Source organism: Parus major, chromosome 5, assembly GCF_001522545.3.
Source record: "Parus major isolate Abel chromosome 5, Parus_major1.1, whole genome shotgun sequence".
NCBI classification, from domain to species: Eukaryota; Metazoa; Chordata; class Aves; order Passeriformes; family Paridae; genus Parus; species Parus major.
In genome coordinates, this window is record NC_031774.1 from 10518487 (window position 1) to 10541534 (window position 23048).

Consider the following 23048-nt stretch of genomic DNA (forward strand, 5'->3'; position numbering starts at 1 on the left):
TATTGAGCACAGTAGTGGTACCATATTATATAATTACATCTTGCTGGTTTTGGTATTTTTTTCATTCTTTTTTAATACAGAGAGGATTCCTTTATTCATCTTATACCTTTCTTTAATATGCTTAAATTGCATGTGTCTTAGTTTATAATTTCAAAGCTACAAAGACAATGACCTACCAATTCTAGCAGGTGACCCTGTTTCCAGAGTCCTGAAAAGGTGATACAACAGGAGAGGTGACATGCTGAGATAAAGACGTCTACTGAGAGTATTTCACAAAATTCAAGCCAGATTCCCTGTGATACAATCCAAAGCCCTTCACTGGTCCCAGAAGTGACTTTTAAGAAAGATCAAAATATGTATTGTAAGACTTTACCAGTCCCTTGGGAAAGCTTCAACCCTGCCATCTTTTCCAGTATATGTACTCAAACAAAAGCTACTTAAAGTGCATGTATGTGAACCACTTGTGCTGCATGTGGAAACTGCAGGATGTATGACTGAGAACTTGAGAAGTCACCTCAGGTCCTGGCACTGCAGGAATAAAAAGCGTATCCAGATAACCCAGAAAAAGAAGCCTGGCTGAAAATGGATCTCTATGAACACAACATACATGAGTTGCAGAAATCTGTATGAATATTCTCCTCCAGGAGGCTTTTCAGGCATTTGACTTTTTGTACTTTGGCTCCTCTCTCAGTTCTTGGAATTTTCACACAAAAGTTGACAGCACATTAAAAATGAACACAGCTTTATTTTCTAGATTCAGATCTTATTAAATGTGCATATTAAATGTTAGCAGAATGTTTAAAAAAAATATTCCAATATTAGTGTATCACATATATCAGCAACATACTTAGCAGACAAAAATGCTACTCAGATTACATGACAGTATGAGTCAAACAAGTGGTACATGTAGAATAATCAGAAACGCCATCTATTTTCACTCCATTCTGTTGCCTCAAACTGACAGCATTAAATAAAAAAGAAAAAGCATAGTAAAAAACATTCTAGAAAAATAGGATAGTGTCTCATAGTAGCACACTTCTTTTGCAGTCCTTTGCTTAGAACATGCCCCACTAAACCTTCCCACGGTAAAAAACCTAAATTTTAATTGAAAAAAAAATAAAAATCCCTGACTGTATTACACCTGAAAGGTCAAATTTGTTTTATGTAACTAATTGTAATGAGGCAGTCTATTGCTGCTTAAATTACAGTAATTGCAAGACAAAACTTTATTCACTTTGGTTAAAGGAGACTTCTAGATACTAAATCACATCAAAATGAAATATTCCAACAATCAGTAAGAATCAGCACATCTCCAAACTGATCAGGCCTTCCTTACTTTCATCACTTTTCAAGAACACTTCAGGAAACTTATGTGAACCATTATAAACCCAACCACACTGATACCTTTAGTCAAAATACTGCTTAATGGCAAGTAAAGGCAAACTATTATGAAAAAAGGCATCAAGATAATTTTTTAAGTGACATTAGCTTTTAGTATGAGAACTCTTTTCAACAGTTTCTGTATACAAAGAAGTAATGCTATGAAGTGTAATGACTTATTTTTAAAATGCATACATATTTCTTTCTAAATAAGCTGATCCCAGGGTTTTTTCCACTTTCTAATGTATGATACAACATATACAAAACATCTGTTTGTACTGCAAGTGATCTTAAAAAAATAAGTTTGTAAGAAGTACAAAATAGCAGTCAAAACATCAATTCAAATTTAGGGTCTGCATATCATTGCTGCATCCCAAACAAATGTATTTCTTTATTTTCCTCCTTCTTACTTCTAAATAGCATTGCTCATTCACAACACACCTATTTTGCTGATATCTTTTCAAGAGTAGTATATAAGGACACTTTATTACTTGAAGAAACTAATCTTCCATAAGCAGAAATAGTCCATCTAACACTAAGTTTCCAAATCTGTTTTCAGCTTCAGTCAGGTCGTACATTTCCTACAGAAATATATCCTTTTGTAATTCATCACCTTTCTGTTTGAAGCATCTGTTTGCATTGCAAACAGTAACAAACCCACAACAGCTAAATTAGGCAGTTTAATTAACAGTATATGTGCAAGATGCAGCACAGTGCTTTCATGGTGCAAATTGTGGTGTTCGATATGTGATTATGACTGATGGCTAATACTTTTCTTTGGCTTACACATTAAGCAGCAGAGCTAATTTATTTACACATGCATTCCTCAAACAGATCCATTACTTCAAATACATCTGAATATTCAAGAACATGATCAGTTCATCATGAACATAAATTGCCAACATGCTTGATTGATCAAGCAACCTTAGAGAATGAAGGTAACTTACAGTAATGAGAAATAATCATCAGCATCAACTCCTTGACTGGCAGCCAAACTGTGTGACGTGTGCTCGAGGTAGGCACTTAGCATTAATCCTTTTGCTAATAACAACAGCTCCACTCAGGACGTTGATTTAAAACTGTTACAACATTAAGGTTACTCGCCAAGTACTCCAATACACAGGCAAGGTTTGCTAAAACAACACACCTTAAGTTGTGGTACTAGTAAACAGCACATAATACAGCTGATATGGAATACAAATCTCAATTTTTATGTTTATACTTGCAAAGTATAACTTTCAAAGTGCAAATAGAGCAAAATTTTCTAATCTTGTCTACCTTGTATATTCAGCATGAGAGAACTCAATAATCTGGTGTTAAAACAATCTGCAGTCTAGGCACAAACTGCTCTCTAACAGTCCACATAGAGCTGAAACAGAAGTGTGCCAAGGCAGGCTTGGTTTGGTAACACTGAACAGCTCTGTCTGCAGGTTCACAGTATCCTGATGCCTGCAAGCATTTTTTTGAAAAGGGCACTGGCCTGCCCTTTTCCAAAATATAATATATATGTGAGATAATTTTCACACCTCTTGCCAAATGCAAAAAAACAAGGCACTAAGCATGGAAGCGTTGATACATTTTAAATATACATCAAAATTATAAAAATGCCTACCTGGTTCAAAATAGGAAATGAGGGCACATTCTTAAACAGCTGGAAGCTACTTTGCACAAATAGTTATTTATATATTTATAAACCCAGTAACTTTGTAGAAAAGCCACCTAACAAAAAGGAAAAGAAAAATCCTTCCTAAAGATTCAAAAGGAAAAAAAAACCACAACAGAATAACCCCCAAGCCACAGGATATTATGTGTAAGGACAATAACAGCATAAACATAGATTGTTATTTGGCATGCTTAAAATCTTTATGATAAAAATCCAAGACCAAACCATTCAGCTAAATCAACTGGTATGGTGGTCCAGCTCCCAATCGACTGCCATGGAGTGCAGGCACATTCCATAGTATGCATCGAGAACAGACACACAGTTTTAGCCCTTTGCTGGCATTCACTGAGAATCCAAACAAATAAATAAACAAACAAACAAGAAGATTTGGCCAAAAACAATGTCAAACATAATCTTCCAATGGTAGCTTTTGAGAATGAGAAATTAAATAACTGTTATTCTCCAAATTGCATACATCTTTTCAAAACCCACTGCATTTAGGTCATTCCACAATAACTGCATTTAGAGAGTAAACTCTTCCACAAACTGTGTCTTTAAGAAAATAAATTATGGCTTCTTTTTCCCCTTCAACTAGTTTGTATTAACTGAATTTTGTGCCTACAAGTAATTACAATTGGAATTAAGCCAATATATCTTTAAAAATCAATTCCTTCTGCAAAATGTATAGAAGTTCAAACCAATGTTTCATAAGACATAATTAATACAAAAAAAAGTCCTAAACCTTAACTCTTGTATCAGGAGTGTTCTATTCAAATGGTCACATAATAAAAATAATAATTCTCAGCATATTCCACAGCGGTGGTCCTCTGTGGTATCCTTTTCAGTCAGATGGGATACAGTCTGGAATGTTGCAATTAGCAACACGGAGAGGGCTTGGTGGTTAATGACCTTATCATGCCCTGTGAGCCCTTTGAGGTTAACAGTCCCTACACCAGGAGTCAAAATTCTAGGATTACAAGATTACATTTACTGTTCAAAGTCACGGGAAAATAAAAACCAGTGATAAAATCATACATTTAAGCAGATTTCCTAAACCTTGAAAGCTCAGTAAAACCTTTAAAGAAAACCCTAAAATCTTTGGATTGAAAGAGAAAGGTAGAACTCTCCTACAACTTTCAACATACTGAGCAAACCACAGATAAAAAAAGCTAAAACAAGCTAAATCCCAAACAATTGGATTTTTGGCTACATTGCTCTGGATAGCTCCATTCTCCCTTCTGTGGCGATGAACTCTTTTTCTGTGGCTTGTTTATCACCTTGGCACAGTCTCTCCTTCAGTTTTTCAAGTTCATACTCATGTAGGATTTTTTGTGTTAAATACTTTTCACGTTTTATTTTGGCTTTCACATCTGCAGGAACATCAGGGATCATCCATGCTACAAAGAATTTGACGATGAATACCACATGCTAAAAAGAAAAAAAAAGTAACAACTCATTACTAAATGAAACACATCTTGTTTTATCTGTCACCAAATAGGTCACTTTTTGTTCACAATAGAATACATTTAATTTGGATATCCTGGAACAATACTTAGTGTATCTAAGATGTACATGAAGATTAAAACCTATCTTCTTATGCATAAATTTTAATTCCAAACCATTAATGACTCAACAAACCCAAGAGAAAAGTGTCAGGGCCTGAATCTCAACCATCACTTTTTAACTTCTCTGTATGGTTTGTTAGAAAGTTCACACAGCTGTGCTGAAAACGCTTAGCTATTGAGAGATGATGAAACACAGCAGGAAAAGTGATGAGATGAGCACCTGAACTACTCCCTTTTCCCTTCGTAACTTGTAAAGTAGTGGCTTAACACTGAAGTGCCAGTAATCCAAACTATTGATTTAGCTGATTTTAACCAATATACATCACTGCAAAATGCTGTCTGGATTTTGAACACAGTCATCTCACATACAGCTCTTTAATGAAAGCAAGAAGAGTAGAAGTGCTAGTCCTGGTGGCTGTAATCTCTTACACTTGCTTAAAGACCTTTTTTATTTTGCTGATTATTTTGATCAACATTTGCAGTCTTGCTTAGCCATTTTCACTGTTCCTACTCTGAGGTCAGCTCACTGAATTTAAAAGACCCAGTAACAGTAATTATTTAGGACATGAGTACTTGGTATTACCTTGGGAACAAATTATTTTATACTCCTAGCAATTCTATTTTCTGTATATATATATATTTATATTTATATATGTATTTAGTAACTATCTAGAGAATCACAAGGTACCAATGTCAGAAGGAAATTTTGTAGGGAACATACCTCCATAATAATTATAAAGGCCAGTTTTGCAGCAAGAATGTGCCAGAACTGCATAGTGTGTAAGTATTTTCTCTCATGATCTGGAGGATATCGATAGTCTCTGTACCTGTTGGAATGACAGACATGCAAAGGTGAAATGTCAGTCAGCCTGGGACAGACTACAAGCTTAGTGACACTTTACAAGCAAGTACAGCTGTCACTTAAGGAACCTTTTCTTGTTTTAAACGGTCTGTTTCCTTTTGCAAAAAAAGCCCCTCAGCTTGTTTCTATCTTTGCGTTTCCTTAAACACCCTCACACACGCAGCAACAGAGTAGAGATGAGGATGTGTGACATGAAATTTGGTACACAGGTTACTTGTTTTTCAGGCAATGATCAAATAATACAGGACAGGAAGAAGGGATATATCACAGGGTAATGGACACCTATTGAATAAATGTGACAGACATTAGCAGATTGTGGACTGGACAGATGCAGGGTCTCATGAAAGAACAGACTTGAGTGCATGTTCTACACCACCAAACAAATGCAGCTGTTTCTGAAAGTGCTGGGGTGGTTGGTTTAGGGCTTTTTTTGCTTGCTTTGAGATTTTTTTCATCCAATCAATACTTTTATTTTACCATTTCTAAAGTTCTTTTGCAATTATTCTAGAATCTCCAATGCTTTTGCTAGCAAGAAAGGACTATTTTTTAAACAAAAGCAGAATAGGTCTGATTTTCAGTCTGATCAAGCAAAATAAGGATTGATTTTAAATACCATACCTCATTCTCAGCTTTGGGATCTAAACATGTTCTTTATCCTGCTCTCTTATTCCACCTATATAGTCCAATTATTCAGTCTAAAAATCTTTGAAAATATTGCCTGAAGTTTGCAACTTTAGGGACATAAATTTTCTTCCTCACTCAAAAATCAATATTGTAATTAAGTAAACAAAAAATCCAGTGAAGAAAAATCAAAATCCAAATTATCAATGAGACTCTTTCTGGTGATTTTTTTTTGAGGTGATTATTTTTGTTATTGGCTTGATCTCTTACCACCTCAAGCATTACCTTATCAATAGCCTAAATATTACCTCTCACACTTTAGAATGATGAGAATGACATAATTTATTTTCTAATGGATTACTTAGATCTGCAATGGTTTTTTATAGTTATTCAAAGTGATAAAACACACCAACCTGCATATGACAAAGTTTTCTGGATTCTCTTTAGGCTTATTTCTCTCAGGAAAATCTGAAATTTGAAACACTGACAAACTGTTGTTTATGTATCCAGACATTGGTGAGTCTTCATTTTCAGAATAAGCATAGTAGTAAACTAAACGAGGGATCATATCTGATGTGAATGCAACAATAAAAGCCTGAAAAGAAATTGGAAAAAGAAATAAGGGAAGTGGCACACAAAATTTGTGAGCAGATTTATAAAGGGGTTTTGTTTCTGTGACTCTGGCATTACCCAGAATTTTTTAAGAAAGGGTGAGAGGCAGGATTAGGGCACTTCACCTCAGTAAAAGATGCTGACTGCAGCCTCAGCACATTTTGCCTGGAAGCTTGAGATACTTTAGTTTCTGAGGTATCATGCTACTTAAGCAGTACCTGCAAGTGGGTTTGTTGCCTGACAGACACTAAAAAGAAGTGTCTCTTGTGCTCAGTAGTCTGCTTTACAGTATGTTTCTGATGAAACACTGGCATAGCATTTAGTTACCAGTTTGTAATAAATACTTGGAGCCACTGCTCCCACAGGGGCATCCAGAAGCAGAGTAGAATTCCCACAGAACAGGTCTCATAATGACAAGGACAAAAATGCATAAGACACAGAATTCATCCACCTTTCCTGTCCCCTACAGTTCCCTCTGGGCAAACAGTGTGCTTCATCAGTCTAAGCTTCGTACTGGCTAACACCATTCCAAAGGGCTGGAACCACAGACAACTGAATGAAAGATTATGGTCAATAAAATGTGGATCGGGAGCTGCACACTGTCAACATATGGACAAGCCAAACCACTTGTTTGATGGTTGGTTAACGTGATACAGTGCTGATGAAGAAGAATAAGCATCATCTGGTTTTAATTCTTCACATTTTGAATACATGAAGAATCAGTGTTGATGTAGCACAGTTAATATACTTACATTAGTGACAACAGACAGGATGGCCATCCCGTTGAGGATTTCCTGCCACACTCCTATGCTATGTGCTTTTGCAGCCACAGGTCTTCTGTACTGAGTGGTTAATTTCCAGGAGTCTACACGAATCTCCAGGATATTATTCATCAGAGCAAGAAGGGGAGCCAGGGGAAAAGATGCCACAAAGAGAGTAATGAATCCAAACTGAATCACTGCAAGAGAGAAAAACAAAGTGTCAAAATCTGCCCTTCCAGAAGTATCCTCAGAGTGATGGGGGTCTACCACTAGCAGACAAATGGCAAACTTCTGCCAAGCTGCACTAGTCATCTTCAGCCCTGGCCTAAGTGACAATCAGCCCCAGTCCCAAGACTTCTCCACACCCTTCTGGCTGCCATTCAGCAGCACCCATAGGAATAGGCATTTAGGTTCTGTGAAATGATGCTGCCAGCAGTGCTGGATATATGGTGTGTAACTGTAGGGGAATTGGGATGTATTCATCCATCAAATTTCTCAATTGTTATCAGGTTAGTTTTGTTCTCTTGCAATTTGTACCACCTTGTTCTTTTACTTCTCAACTACACATCTCACAGCCTTACCTCTACCTATTGTTACTGACTGAATCAAAACATTAATATTTTTTAATAAAATTATAGCATAAAATTCTATATGCAGTAGTTTCATTGGGAAGTCTTGACATTAGTTTAAGAATTGCGACTAAAATATACAAATGACCCTTTCAGTTATTACCAAAATTAAGTATCTCAGTACGGAATGTGATAATCCTCAGTACACAGCCAATACCACCACTATATTTCTAATAAAGGAAATAGAAAATTTTGTCTGGTTTAGGTTGTGAATAAAAAGAAATTCCCATAGACCAGTCATTTCACTCTTCCATGATTTCAGTGGTAAGCTCTTCGTGTCAGCCGAGCAACAAAATTCCTACTAGCTTAGCAGCCCTGGGGCAATGCTGAAGCATAGTTCTGATTCTGGAACAGCAAGGACATGGCTGGCAACAGTGATTGTTATGAGAGTATTAGTTTCACAAGACCACAGCCCTGTATCAAATTAAAGTGATAATAACACTACACAGCTCTAGAATACTTAAAAATATTTCTGCAGAAATAAAACAATACAAAGATCAATTTTTCAACAAAATGTATCCTTGTAATAGCCAAATATTAGCTTCTTTAAAGTGTTCTTTAGATTTATCTTTGCTTCAGTTTTAGTTTCAGTTTCTTAGGTTTTGTAAACAACTGTTATATGCTGACATGATCACTTTACCTTTGAAAACCCATATTCCCTTGCCCACACTCCCTTTGCTGGTCTAATGGACCGAACCAAAGCACTGATCAGTGTAGGACTAAAGCTGAAGGGATTCTCCTCTAGCCAGTTTGTAGATTTCATGTCTGCAGTACCCATCCTTACAGCACATTTGGCACTCATCCCATACTGAAAATTTCCACTGACATCAGCTAAGAATATGCTTTGGAACAAGAAAAGAACGCAAAGGCAGCTGGCTGCACTGAGAATAATGTTACCCATTCAAATGAAGGAAAAAAAAAAGTCTTTGCAGTGTTCCTGTGAAATTCCCAGCAGTTCAAGATGCAAAGATAGCTTTTTTATTAATTGGGCTGATCTGTTTAATGATTTCCAGCAGTTAATAGTTCTCTTATGCACATGAAACTGGTGGCATCAACCCACAACAATTAATTGAGAAAATGTTCTTTTGAAAGTGTCAGTACAAGGTGTCCTGTCCTCAATTCCAAATTTATAATTTTAAACTTACCCATTTCTAAATATTCATAGAACAGGCCTAAGGCTCCAAATGTCTGCAGATCATGGTCTTGCTCCCAGCGACTGTATAAATTTTCGGGATTATTTCTGGCTTTCCGACGACCCCACCAGTTACAAATCCAGCTGTATATACAGAAAAAAGTTAACAATGAGAGAAGCAGATCAGATTGGCTCACTTGGTTAGAGCATGGTGCTAATAACACCAAGCTTGTGGGTTTAGTCTCTGTACAGGCCATTCACTGAAGAGCTGAACTTGATCCTTGTGGGTCTCTTCCAACTCAGAACATTCTATGAAAGTCAGAGTCACAGAATTAATTAGGTTGGAAGAGACCTTGAAGATCATGAAGTCCAACCCATGGTCTAATACCTCAACTATACCATGGCAGCAAGTGCCACATCCAGTCTTTTTTTAAACACATCCAGGGACGATGACTCTATCACCTCCCTGGGCAGACCATTCCAGCACTTTATCATTCTTTCCATTTTTTTTTTTCCTAGTATCCAACCTATATTTCCCTTGGCACAGCTTAAGACTGTGTCCTCTCATTCTGTCAGTTGCTGCCTGGAGAAAGAGACCAACCCCCACCTGACTACAACCTCCTTTCAGGAAGTTGTAGAGAGTGATAAGGTCACCTCTGAGTCTCCTTTACTCCAGGCTAAACAATCCCAGCTCCCTCAGTCATTCCTCACAGGGCTTGTGTTCCAAACCCCTCACCAGCCTCGTTGCCTCCTCTGGATGCGCTCAAGCGTCTCAACTCCTTCCTCAACTGAGGGGCCAGAACTGGACACAGCACTCACGGAGTGGCCTCACCAGTGCTGAGTACAGGGGAAGAATGAGCTCCCTGCTCCTGCTGGCCACACTATTCCTGATACAGACCAGGATGCCACTGGCCTTCTTGGCCACCAGGGCACACTGCTGGCTCATGTTCAGCCGGCTGTTGAGCAGTACCCCCAGGTCCATTTCCACCTGGACACTGTCCAGCCACACTATCCCCAGCCTGTAACGTTGCAGGGGCTTTTTGTGGTCAAAATGCAGGACTCAGCACTTGGACTTGGTAAACTTCATTCCATTGTACTCTGCCCATCTATCCAACTGTTCCAGGTCCCTCTGCAGAGCCCTCCTACCTTCCAGTAGATTGACACATGCTCCTAGCTTGGTGTTATCTGCAAATTTACTAGTGAAAGACTCAATACCCTCATCCACGTCATCAATAAAAATATTGGACAGATCTGGCCCTAGCACAGAACCCCGAGGGACACCACTGGTGACTAGCTGCCAGCTGGATGCAGCACTGTTCACCACCACTCTCTGGGCCTGGCCAGCTCTTAACCTAGCAAAGAGTGCTCCTGTCCAAGCCATGGGCTACCAGCTTTCCCAGGAGTATGCTGTGGAAGACAGTGTCAAAGGCCTTGCTGAAGTCCAAATAGACAACATCCACAGCCTTCCCTGCATCCACCAGGTGAGTCATCTGGTCATATATGGAGATCAAGTTGGTCAAACACGACCTACCCCTCCTAAACCCATGCTGGCTGGGTCTGATACCCTGGCCAACCTGTAAGTGGTGTGTGATGGCATTCAGTATAAACTGCTCCATTACCTTACTGGGCACTGAGGTCAGGCTAACTGGCCTATAATTACCAGGATCCTCCTTCCCACCCTTTTTGTGAATGGGTGTCACATTGGCCAGCTTCCAGTCATCTGGAACCTCACCAGTGAGCTGGGACTCGTGGTAAAGGATACAGAGCAGCTCTGTAAGCTTGTCTGCCAGCTCCCTCATCACACTGAGATGGATCCCATCTGAGCCCATAGATTTATAACCATCCAAGCAGCTCAGTATTTCTCTGACAACAGAGACCTCCAACCTCCTCTTGGACAACAGGGGGACCACTCTGCTCCCTGACACCATCTACCAACCCAGGATGACAGCTGTCCTGAAGACAAGCTGTCTTCCCACTAAAGACTGAGGCAAAGAAGGCATTAAGCACTTCTGCTTTCTACTCATCTTCAGTTACTAAGTTCCTTCTTGCATCCAATAGAGAAAAAAGGCTGGTCTTACCCTTCCTTTTACTATTAATATACTAGTAAAACCATTTTTTATTATCTTTTGCAGATATTGCCTGATTAAGTTTGAACTGAGCATTGGCCTCCCTAATTATTTTCCTACATTCCCTAGAAGCTCTCTTAAATATTTCCTGAGAGACCTGACTCTCCTTCCAAATATGATACATCCTCTTTTTATTTCTAAGTTCCTTCAAAACCTTATTGCCCAGCCAGGCTGAATGTTTGCCTCATCAACTCATCTTTTGGCACACAGGGACAGTCTGTTCCTGTGCCCTCAACATCTCTGTTTTGAAGCACATCCATCTTCCCTGAACACCTTTGTTTTTAAGGGCTGCTTCCCAAAGACCTCTCTGAATAAGTCGCCTAAATAAGCCAAAGTCTGCCCTCCTGAAGTCCAGTGTAGAAGTCTTTCTGATGTTCCTCTTGATTTCACCAAATATCAAGAATTCTACAATTTCATGATCACTGTGCCCCAAGCGGCCTTCAAACACCACATCTCCCACCACCCCATGTCTATTTGCAAATAGGTCTAACACAGTCCCTCCCCTTTTCTGAGCAAGCTCCTTAATAAAACATACATACAAGCATGGCTTTCACAAAAGAGGCTGAAAGCATTTATGAAATGAGTGTGTCAGAATTTGTGCTTAATTTACAGAATTCTTCTTATCTTCTTCATTCTCCCCACGAATTTCTCTAACTGTAAGATGGCCACCTCAGTGTCACAGAGAACTTACGGAACAATAGCCTCTTGGATATTTCCCCAGATCTGTTTGCCAGCCATGACTATGGTGAGCTGTGTCGTCAGTTCTATCAAACAGCCTGCAGGATCACACTGGTGGAGACAAACTGAGTATTAATGGGCATGAATAATGGGTATCACCCAGATAAACTATATTCTACTACTACATAAATGCAAGAAAGGAGGTCTTAAAACTTGTAAGAACAATATTTAATTTCCACATGGATTGCCAGATAAGCCACTCTCTCAGGAAGGCTGTTACAGAAGGGCTTTAAGTGTTTCAAGTGTGAGACAAAACACACACCAAAATGTAACAACCATATGAAGACAGAGTAATTCAGAGATGCTTCAGCAGGGCCTGTGTGCACCCCTCAGCCCCAGCAAGGTGAATCTTTTGCACTCATTGAGCTCTCAGCACCAGATTTTTTTTAGGATCCATGGTGAGACCCACTGGTATTTCAGGAAAACTGGGACCAATAAAAGCTTTATGATTTTACACTCTTGTGACTGACAGATTTTCACTGCTGGTGTATCCCTGACTAGGAAGAGCAGGAAGAGTCATTGGAAGCCCCAGCATCAGCTTCAGGACAGCTGAGGTCCAGCTCAGTTTAGACCAAGCCTGCAGTTGGAAATTTACGACTGTGCGGATTGAAGGAACAATCCACCTTAAAGAAAATCTTACCTCTTCATTTCGCCAGCGATTAAACATGTATGTGTAGCCACCTGGGTAACCAACAAACTTCCCTTTGAAGAAGGCCACGTAGAAGCAGGATGAATAGTAGTTGACAAACTGGAACAAAAACATTTTCATAGTGAGCCTGTTCTCATACTCCATATGAGTTCTGGGGATCTCTGTGAAACCAGAAAACAATAATTTTATGTTCCTTTATTCTCTTTAAAGGGCAGATTCACAAATATTCATCATGCCTTAAAAAAAAAAAAAAAAGTTTTCTTTTTTTAAAAGATTTCAGCAGCTGGAGTTCCTACTTTCAGACACTCTACCTGTACTTTACAATACAACGTTTGATGCAGGCAGGCAAAGCAAATTCATATTTAAAACTTCTATACAATTTAATTTCCCCTTCTATGTTCCAAGTTCACTAGCACTTGTCTATCTCCAAATGTTACACTACTTTAGGAGAGCTGAGTTGAATCTCAAGAAGGATCTCCTGTAGTATGAAAATTTCACTATTGGCAACAGACAATTATTTTTTTCTTTGTGATAGAGAAGTAAGTTACAATATTTTTTTTCCCCAACATACTGTATGTGCATGTCATTAAAATCAACAGAAACTGCATGGTCTATGTGCCTCTGAAAGACGAGGCTAAGGCTCATAATGGGCAGAAGAATAGGGGAGAGTATGGGCATCTTGGAGTTACTGTACATCACCAAAACCTTTGCTTAGGATTTTGCTGCCTTTTGCTGCTCATTGTCTACCACATTTATATTTTTGAAGGCAGCAGGAAGCCCTAAGCATAGTATTATCAAATGTCCTGTTAAATGATAACATATGACCAAGTTGGGAAATAGCATAAGAAAAAACACTACAGACATTCAAGTCCCTCTCTGCTGGTCAGGACCTTGGCAGACGTGTTAAACTCATTTGCCTTATTGTAAAATTGTTTCATATAGCTGAGTAAACTGATGCTTCCAAGCTTGGTGTAAGTTTGCATGCCAGAAGAACATGAGGTATTTAATAGGAATCTGACATCAGAGTGTAGGACAGAGGAGGGAGCACTCAGGTAAGGCAGTCTGCCTAGCTTGCAGCTCCCTAAAATATTTTTATTTTCAGTGAGCTGTCAAAGTATTGATGTGAGGCAAACAACGTTCAGAGCACCAGAGGCAGGTTATATCTGCTTGTCTTAACACCAAATCTGGCCTAACCATTTCAAAGAGTTCAAGAGTGAAAAAGTCTGGGCAGACACTCCTGACAGGCTGGGCTAGGCGTAGCCACGTCGGCCACCTGAGGAGGGCAGCACTTCCCCCCTAACCAGTGAACTGTTATGCTCCCCCTGTAACCCACAGCCCCAGGTAGCGCTGCCACTTGAGAAATTAATCATCCACACTTGTAAATCAGCAAAATAACACTGCTGAGCCTTCATGCTTATAATTCTTGCTCCTCAAGAAAGAAAGATTAAAAAAAAAATCTGATTTTCTGTTTGTTTCTGTAATTGTTAGTGGCAATTTTATTTACTACTTCTGTTTCAGTTTCGTCTGATTCAGCCAAGAGAGATAAGCAATACAGATATGAGAGATAGTCCATGATAAATCAAAATAAACCAAATGTAACATCCATGTAAGTTTCTGCAAGGATCATCTTTCAACTCTTGACTTGACTTGCAAGATCTCACAAAAAAAAAGATCAACCAACTCTTTTTATGACAAGTACACAAACTGCAAGTAGCTAATACTTTCAGTTCCCCAAGTTCACCATGCTGAATATATGCTGCAATTATGTTTTTCTATAAAACACCTTCAGGGACTTCAAGCTCTAAATCATTAGGGACAAATAAAATTAAATAAAATTGAAAAAAAAATATGTAAGAAGGCCTCTCAAGAGTGATATTTTCAGCATGCAAGCAGAAGTCAAACATAAAATGCACTACAAAAGTAGTCACTCTTTCTGGGCCTCAGCTCTGGAGCAAGGGTACTGTTATCAATGGCTACTGCCACAATAACACATCTTGGCCACAGATTCTCATCCTGCTCAACCTCTGACTTCCATCTTTGTAACTCCAAATCTGTACAGCTGGATCTAAAGGAAACAATGCATAGCTGTGATTTATTTTTTCAAATATATTTACAGGATTTCTAATTGAAAGACTACTAGTTCAAGACAGCCTGATCTTGCTTGATCAGCAAGATGATCAGCAAGATGACTCAAGATGATTTTTAACTATGTTCAGGTCTGTGATTTTCTCTGTAGACTAGTTCTAATATAAACAAGAATTATATGATGAGAAACTAGGTTATGAGAATGACTGAAATGCAGGGAAAAAGTTCAGTATGGCCGTGGATACACCTGAGTCATTGCTGTAAGCTACTGTGAGCTACAGAGCTCCTACTGTGCCTGAGTTGAGAACAGCACAGAATACCTTGATGGTGTTCAATGGAATCTTCAATGATTCCTTCCAAGTTTTGCCTTCAAGTACCCCTACTTAACTTACCCATATCAGTAATCCAGATGGCTATTCTCTCATAGAAGAAATTCAGTATCATGATGATGACAAAATTGAGGCAGGAGGCTGTGACTGAAGTTGCCAGCTGAGGGGTCAGTAAGCCACTGATGGGCTGCAGTGTCTGAGTGTTCTCCATGAGGCTGGCGAACGCAGCATACACTGCAAGGCGATACACAATCACAGCTATCATGCTGGCTATGATCAAGGACACCTGAGGAAAGGAGGGAGATTTGAAATACACTTGCAGCTTAGTATAGCTATACACTATAGCTGTATGCACGCAGCTTTAGAAACAAGATTTAAACCATCATGCTTTATATTTTTAAAATTTTATTCTTCATGGGTATGAGTTCAGCGCCATGGAAATGGAAAGCAGGCAGGCAAAATAATTTGTTACATTATATACACTAAAACAAAAAAAAATATTTTGTTAACATAAGAAAAGCTGACAATCTAATACCGATATTTGAGAAAGTGCAGAAGAGTATAGACAGGAGATGGAAAGGACAAGTTAGATTAAACTGTCTGCTCTGAAACTCACTCTTCCTTCATGTTGTGAATTCTTTTTTCTGTTTGCCTTTACTACAGTTTTTTCAGTATATCTGTTAACATCAAATAAGTCACAGAGGAAGTTATCCCCATGCCAAAACGCCCCAACAAATTGTTGGAGTCTGAGACACAGAATGTGTGCCTTTGTCTCTGATGCCTGGCTCTGAGAGCCAAAAGAACACTGAATTTCATATAACATGAAATTTATGGGCACATTTTCATGGTCTTACATGAAAACAACTGTTAAAGTTAGATAGAAAAGCTAAAAGTGTGAGTGTAGATTAGAGAGTTTTCTTAAGTCACTGGGTGAAAAAAATTAATTTAGAGTTTAAACTAGTTTAGAAAGCAGAATACAAGATGGAGAATTTAGGGTGTGGTCTCTTTTCCTTCTTTCTTCTCCACATTCTTCTTCTAGAGGTTTTTGGGCAGTAGTCAGTGATTGGATAGAGAATGCCGCAATGTAGCACACAGATGATGGGTCATTGGATCATTAAGAAAAATAATATACATGTCTATTGCTAATTGGATAAAAGTAGGTATAAAGATGAAACAGTCGTGTGGTTTGGGGCCATTTTGTGCCTTCAAAGGCAAAGTGAGCCAAAAGGGAAGGATGAATTAAACTTGAGCAAAAAGTCTGGAAAAGTCTGCCAAGTTTTGTGATAACATCCTAATAAACACGAGAAACAAGATCCTAACGAGCTTTGGAGTTTTCTTCCTGACCCAGAGAACTGAAATAAGTGGAACTCCCCATAAAGAAGTATTCCGAAGAAGATCAGCTCAGAAGAGACTGAGAAATCCAGGTGTGAGAAGTGCAGGAGAAGTACAGAAGTGCAGCAGAATTAAAAAACAGACTGAAAAAGTTACACAAATTACTAATTAATGACAGATTTCCAATGCCTCACTTAAAAAAAAAAAAATCAGAATTTAAGTGCACCTTAAATGACAGCATGAAATCTGCAGAACAGTAATAAAAGCATGAGGTAACATCATGGTTAAAACCAATTTATGTTAATGTGATCATTAGTAATGATCAGCATCTCTGATATATGCTAAAATGATTCAAAAACATGCTCACCCAGAACAACACTGTAGCTCCTGAGATGCAGAATCGCACAGCCTGGCTAGTTAAAGGCAAATAAGGCTCCATCTCCTGAAACAGTCAAGGACAGCACAGTTCATGTTATTCTCACGTCTTACTCCAACATGAAGCAGCACACAGAGCTCTCAGCAGCTGTGTGAAAAGTGCTCACATCCAAGGGAAACCATACAGAACCCTGCCCCTCTCTAATGGCAGACAGGACATTATTTTGAGTGTGCTAGGAGTTGGGGGAGCAGTGCAGGGCAAAAAGTTCAGGGCAGAAGCAGCCATAAAACTGCTATAAGTAAATACAGTACCTGAAAAGAATGGTTAAAATTTTGCAAAATCAATCAGTAGCTAAAGGAAAAAGACCAACTTCCTGAGACAAGCAAGCCACAACTATTACCGTAATGCTAGGTTAGCTGTCAAACAGCTGAGTCCACAACTGGACTCAAGTTTTATAAACTCTTCATGCCAAGATTCCTTAAATTTTGTCATTTGGATGTGCCAGTCTGCCAGACAGTGCTCTTCTCCACTCCTTCAATTTTATTTGGTTTTTTTTAGTTGAAGAAATGGCTATGAACATAGCTGCCAAGCTCTGCCACTGCACGAGGCAACTGGGTCTTAGTCATGCCAGTATTCCCAGACAACACATGAGCAATTTTCAATGCTCATGTAAAGTTTTTGCAACTAATTCTAGCTCCTAAAATATCAGAGTACATGTTTTATAAAAGAATCTTCTCTTTAAGAACTAATGCCAGTGGAAGACGATCTAGTGAAAAATAACCTGAATTCGATAAATCTGTGGGACAAGGCACTGTAGAATGCTTAGACTTCTCTTGAGCAAAGTGGCACTGAGTACTACAAATGGCTGCAATCCCAAATATAGTAATAGGCAGTAATGTGCAATGACAGAGCCTAAGTTTGAATCGAATGCTTCATTATTTATGTAAATTAGAATTATATTGTGATCATTAAACTCAGATTTTAGCAATGATCTAATTAGACAGTTTAGCACCATGAACAAGTATGTTACTGATAGCCTCAAGATCAGCAATTTAAGTTTCAGTACACTTAAAACTTTGAACCATGAATAATGATGAAATAATTTTCTGAGTGAAGCAGAACCAGCTGTGGGGCATAAGAAAGTGGTTGTCCTCTACCCACATAACCTTATTGGTTACTGCAGAATTAACTTATTTGAAAGCACTGGCTTTCCACATGTTCAATATAGCACATGCTCTAACAGAAGGAAATTACAGTACTATTACCTGTACAAGTTAGCTTACAATTGGCTACTGATAAGGATCACTGATACACCCTGCTGCAAAAAAGCTTCTAAAAACCCCCAAGAAAGTAAATTGAATTGTCATAAAATAAAGGCTTGTATAGTCATTGAATTTTTATGACAATTTTTAATGCACACTTAGAAAGTACAGAGGAGTGCAGTATCTCACACTGAGGTAAGAGAAGCGTATTACAGTCCATTTCTACTTCCTACCTAAATGAAGTTCACAAAACCCTATCTCACCTAAGGGATCTGGATTAATTTGGAGAGAGAACAATCTTCTCCCTCAGGACAGATATACAAGCATACCTTAGCCTTTGGCTGTGCTCTGGTACAGCTGATTCACCTCACCAGGATAAAGGTTTTGGTTCATTCTGTACACAACCACTGCTAACCAGTCAGCCCACTATTGCACTGTCCTAACATGATCACCCTCCCTCTCAGAGCACACAAGTGCCAGCACCTGCCTGCTGGACAAAGCTCTTCCCCTCAGCCGCAGCACAACCACAGCGGTCTGGCAGGGTTTGGGCCCTGTGCAGCCATGGAAGGGGGGGGTTTGAGCCTGAGCATACACAGGGATGCAAACCAGCAAATAACACATAACTGGCAGGCATGTGCTTTGAGTTAGTAGAGCTAACTAATGAAAATTGATTTACCTGAACCTGCTCTCCTGAACATGCAGAAATTAATACTTCAGCAGAGCTACACTCTTGTCACTGTTGGACATGAAATGATTCACACAGACGCAGCTTGAAGTGTGATGAAAGAAGAAGGAAGTTTATTTTGTTCTTTCAGTATTTATAGGTTTTCAACAACGACCAGGGATTGGATAGTCAGGTTACCACCTTCCCAGCCACACTGGCCGTGAGAGATGTCCATCAAAAGGCATATCTTTAATGGAATGTATAAACACCTATATTTATAGTTACTTTCCTGGGAAAGTAGCTAAAAATTATGAAAACAATATCAAAAGGCTTGATTCTCAGGGCGATACACTCTTAAACATAGTGTACTGCTATCTAAGAGCTCTGTGCAAGGTACACAGCACTAGTTATAACAGCAGAATTAATGCAGTGTATGGAAGGGGAAAAACTCTCATGAAAAATAAGTATATGTATTTCCTAATGATTAAGAAGACAAGCCGTGAAAGACAGGGCTAGTGTTTATAGAATAAAGACTCTTCTCACGTTCTGGCTATGTTTCTATTTCTTTCTTAAAGATTGTGTTATCTAACTAGGATTAGCGCCAATAAGCTCTTTATATAAAATTCTATGAAAGGGAAAAGTGATTTTAAAATACATCAAATGGGCTGGTCAATGCTGTGCTGGAATGCAACCAGCTGATCCCAAAATTTGTCAAATAACTCCTACCTAAAATAATTTTAAATGAAAACAACTAATATCAATTATTTATATAGAGTATGGAACAGAGTTAAGTAGGGTCACTAATTGCATCTCAATTACATTTCAGAGAAAGGACTTCAGCAATTTTCACTCCTCTGGTGGTCCCCAAAGTGGCTGTGTATCAGAAGCAAAACCACAGCTAGACCAACTTATCACTTTAGATCATGATGCTTCTTCATATGTCGTATAGGGATAAGAAAGAATGGTTTTAAAGGCATGAAAGTTTCAGTTACTGCTACCCTGAATTGTGAAAGATGCAGTTAAAAAAACAGGTAAAAGCCATAAACTTTGCCCTTATTTTTCTGATCTAATTTATCAACTTCCTTACTATGAAACTTTCATCATACAACTGAATTTGCACACACGTCAATGCAGCATGTTCATACCTGAGTTATGGGATTCCTCTTCTTTTGGGTACATTTTGCTTCATACTCAGGCCTCAGCTGAAGCTGTTGCTGTTCCTCTTCAAAATCAACCAAATCCCATTCATATTTCAGTCTTGCTTGCCGCCTTTTCCAAAACTCCAAGAAAAGCGTAACTACAATTTACAAAGGTAAAAATAGAGCCAAGGAAAAAGAGAACAAGTTCATGAACCAAGTTAAACATCTGCACTGGCTTCTTTTCTGTGGTTTATTATTTACCCTTTCAGTGTGACTCACTGATTTTTACTGACTACCTACTATAGTCCACAAATAAGATCACAATATGGATCCAGTGATTTATTGGCAAATTGAATTCCAGAAGTGGATGACAAGGAAGATGCCAAGACAAGATATGGGTATTTCCATGGTTATGGTCACCATGTTCAATTAACTACTCTGTGTATGCAAAAAGCAACACGGAATTAAGAAAAGAACTTGATAATTCCACAAATTGCTGTATAAACCTGTAACACATAAATAACTATTACAACAAATACACAGAACAGCTTTCAAATAATATGTTGTAGTATTTCTGTTGCTTTTTGATGCTTGTTTGATATCATGGTATCCTAGGGTGACTTCATGATGCTGAATTGTATCCCCGCTTGTCTGTTTAGCCCAGAAATAAGTTTTGTGCCTTTAAAACTAGATCTGAGAGCAGAAGAGGGGAGAAGGAGAAGGGGTTGAATGTCTGAGGCAGCTGTATTCAAAAACATAGAGATAAGAGCTTCACCATTCTCCCTCTCCCGGTGTATACTTTCAGTAGCATGGACAGGGAGCGGAAGAGAGCTCTCCTTTCCTTTTAGTTATTTTAATTTTTTTTAGCTAGCTGAGGCAGAATAGTTTCCCAGACTGTGGCTTTTCTTTTTTTCCTGGAACTGTTCAAGCCTGATCTGGACTGAAAACTGGGTGCTCACACCTATGGCCCACTGGGGCCCAGGACACAGCATTTTCCAGTGCAGGAGGGACCGATAAGCGACTGAAAGAGCTGAGCTATACTCCATGAAAAGGACTTTCTGAATCTGCCATCTCTTCAGAACAAGAGGTTCCATTGCTAAATATTATTATTTTTCCATGTTTGTGAGTACTTTGCTTGTTAAATTAATGTTTTTCCACTTTTCTCAAAGAAGATTTAGGTCTCCTGAACTGATGGGGAGAGAGGCTGCTTGAACTTGTTTTCTAGATGAACCACTTTGGAGGCTTCCTCCCAAATTTGGAGGAAAAACATCAGGACACATGGTCATTTTAAAGACAGTGAACATCTGATGATTTTCATATGATCAAGAGTTGGGCTGGCCTAGAGAGAACTGATTTCATATATAAACAACTATAAAATTTATAATATTATATAACAGTTTTAGAGCCCTTTATAAACTACTTTAAAATGTAAACATTTTGTAATCTGATTGTTCTTATTTGAACTGGGGAAGTTTTATGGTTTAGACAAACAGAGCAAACCTTATCTTCTGCAGTTCTAAACTCTTTGGCTGGTTCTTCCTGAATGACTAATCCATGTCATGCAAATGCTAGTTCTTAGAAACCAAGAAAAGTTTAGTAAAACAGCCATACAACAAAAACCTTATTAGATTTAAAAAAATAATTCTGTATGAAAGAAGTGAGTAGTTAGATCCTCTGATAAAAAATACACAGGTTTTCTATTAGCACACAAGAATCTTTGTGAGTTAATGGAATATCTAAACAAGTTGAAGATTTAATTATGACATTTCATACAAACAGTATAAAACAAGAGAACTGTATTTAAGAAAATAAAAAACAATAACTATGCTATCCTGAATTTATAAACCTTCATAGAGTTGAAGAAAAGAACACATATTCAACACAATGTTCTTAGATGTCTGGAGAAGTATGTAAGATTATAGAGGCCAGAAATCCACCTATTTCTACATCAGCAAAGCATACTAAAATGTATGAATTTCACTGGAGTAGAATTTCCTCATCCCAAAAGTACAGCTAATACAGTGGCAGTGATGGACCACCATCCATCCAGTGAAAGGAGACAAAACTCCCCACTCCCTCACTGGGACACTGATGATGTGCAGGGCTGAGCAGAGAGGACTCTTACGTGGCCTGCATAAGGTTGGACCCCTCTGGTCACTAAGGAAAGAATCAAATTTTAGCAGTTATGAGTACACAATGCTTATGATATTTTTATGGTATCCTGTGGACATGATTTTCTGAACCTGAGAGAATTTTCAAACTCTCAGATGCTGACTGTTCCCAAGGGAAAGCCTTGGGAACCCATTCTTGCTCAAGGATTATTTCTATAAATAAGGAATTACTTTCCCAAAACACAGATGTTCTGAGCATGTTTTTTCTCTCTTATCCCACCAATGGGATGAGAGGGGTCTTGTTCCTTCTACCAATCAGGGTGACCTGATCAGAGAAGCTTGTAAAAGGGTTGTCAAGACCCCGCAATAAAGGCTTTTTGCCTCACGAAAGCAGCTGTGTGAGTGACTGATTTCTGGGGACCCTCGCTCAATATTTCATGTCCTCTAGCGACATCTGGTGGCCTAAAACATAGGAGTCGGCATCGAAATCGCGCAGCTGCGGGAAGGTAATACCTTCTTTTTCCTCCCCTCACCCGCCCGGGGATTCTGAGTTTTTTCAGTCCAGACTGTAGGTTTCTTTGCCTGCCATTTTTTCCTTTTGCTGGAGACTCCTCCCAGTGAGCTGACAGCATGCTGATCGCTGCTCTAGCCCCAGAGGATGAGATTGTCCTGGATGTGTGGTTTGACATTCTCCACAGGCAGCATCTGGATATTCCTGAACCAGATATTAATGCTTTGTATTTATGGGAAAAATAAATGGATTTTTTCCAACTGCCACTGATGCACTGCTGAAAGATCCTTGGTGGAGCATAGGTGACACCTTGTATCACCTGGTGCTTACTGGCAACGGTGAAGATGCGAAACTGCTCCTCCCTTGGAAGAAATTCATGTCTATTAGAAGCCGCGATCTCCAGTGCCTCATCTCGCGACGTCTCAGACACTGGCCCTTGACAGAGGAGACTGGCATGATCCAGAAGCCATTCTGCTGAACCGTGACTCACAGGAGGTGGCG

General features: G+C 38.9%; 1 protein-coding gene across 4 annotated transcripts in view; it reads right to left on the reverse strand.

The window, feature by feature from the left end:
• Window positions 1-725: 725 nt before the first annotated feature.
• The window catches only part of ANO5 (anoctamin 5), a 63003-nt gene continuing 40680 nt past the window's right edge, over window positions 726-23048 (reverse strand). For 3 of the 4 annotated variants that reach the window (XM_015630842.3, XM_015630843.3, XM_015630844.3), the window contains 10 exons: window positions 19932-20083; window positions 16852-16926; window positions 15216-15438; window positions 12730-12899; window positions 12043-12140; window positions 9239-9369; window positions 7456-7661; window positions 6505-6686; window positions 5330-5435; window positions 4150-4471 (listed from right to left, as the gene is read on the reverse strand). In XM_015630842.3, coding sequence (XP_015486328.1) covers window positions 4250-4471; window positions 5330-5435; window positions 6505-6686; window positions 7456-7661; window positions 9239-9369; window positions 12043-12140; window positions 12730-12899; window positions 15216-15438; window positions 16852-16926; window positions 19932-20083 — 1565 coding nt within the window. In that variant the 3' untranslated portion in view covers window positions 4150-4249. Of the gene's footprint in view, window positions 4472-5329; window positions 5436-6504; window positions 6687-7455; window positions 7662-9238; window positions 9370-12042; window positions 12141-12729; window positions 12900-15215; window positions 15439-16851; window positions 16927-19931; window positions 20084-23048 lie in introns of all 4 variants that reach the window. The other variant, XM_015630841.3, reaches the window with a different exon arrangement.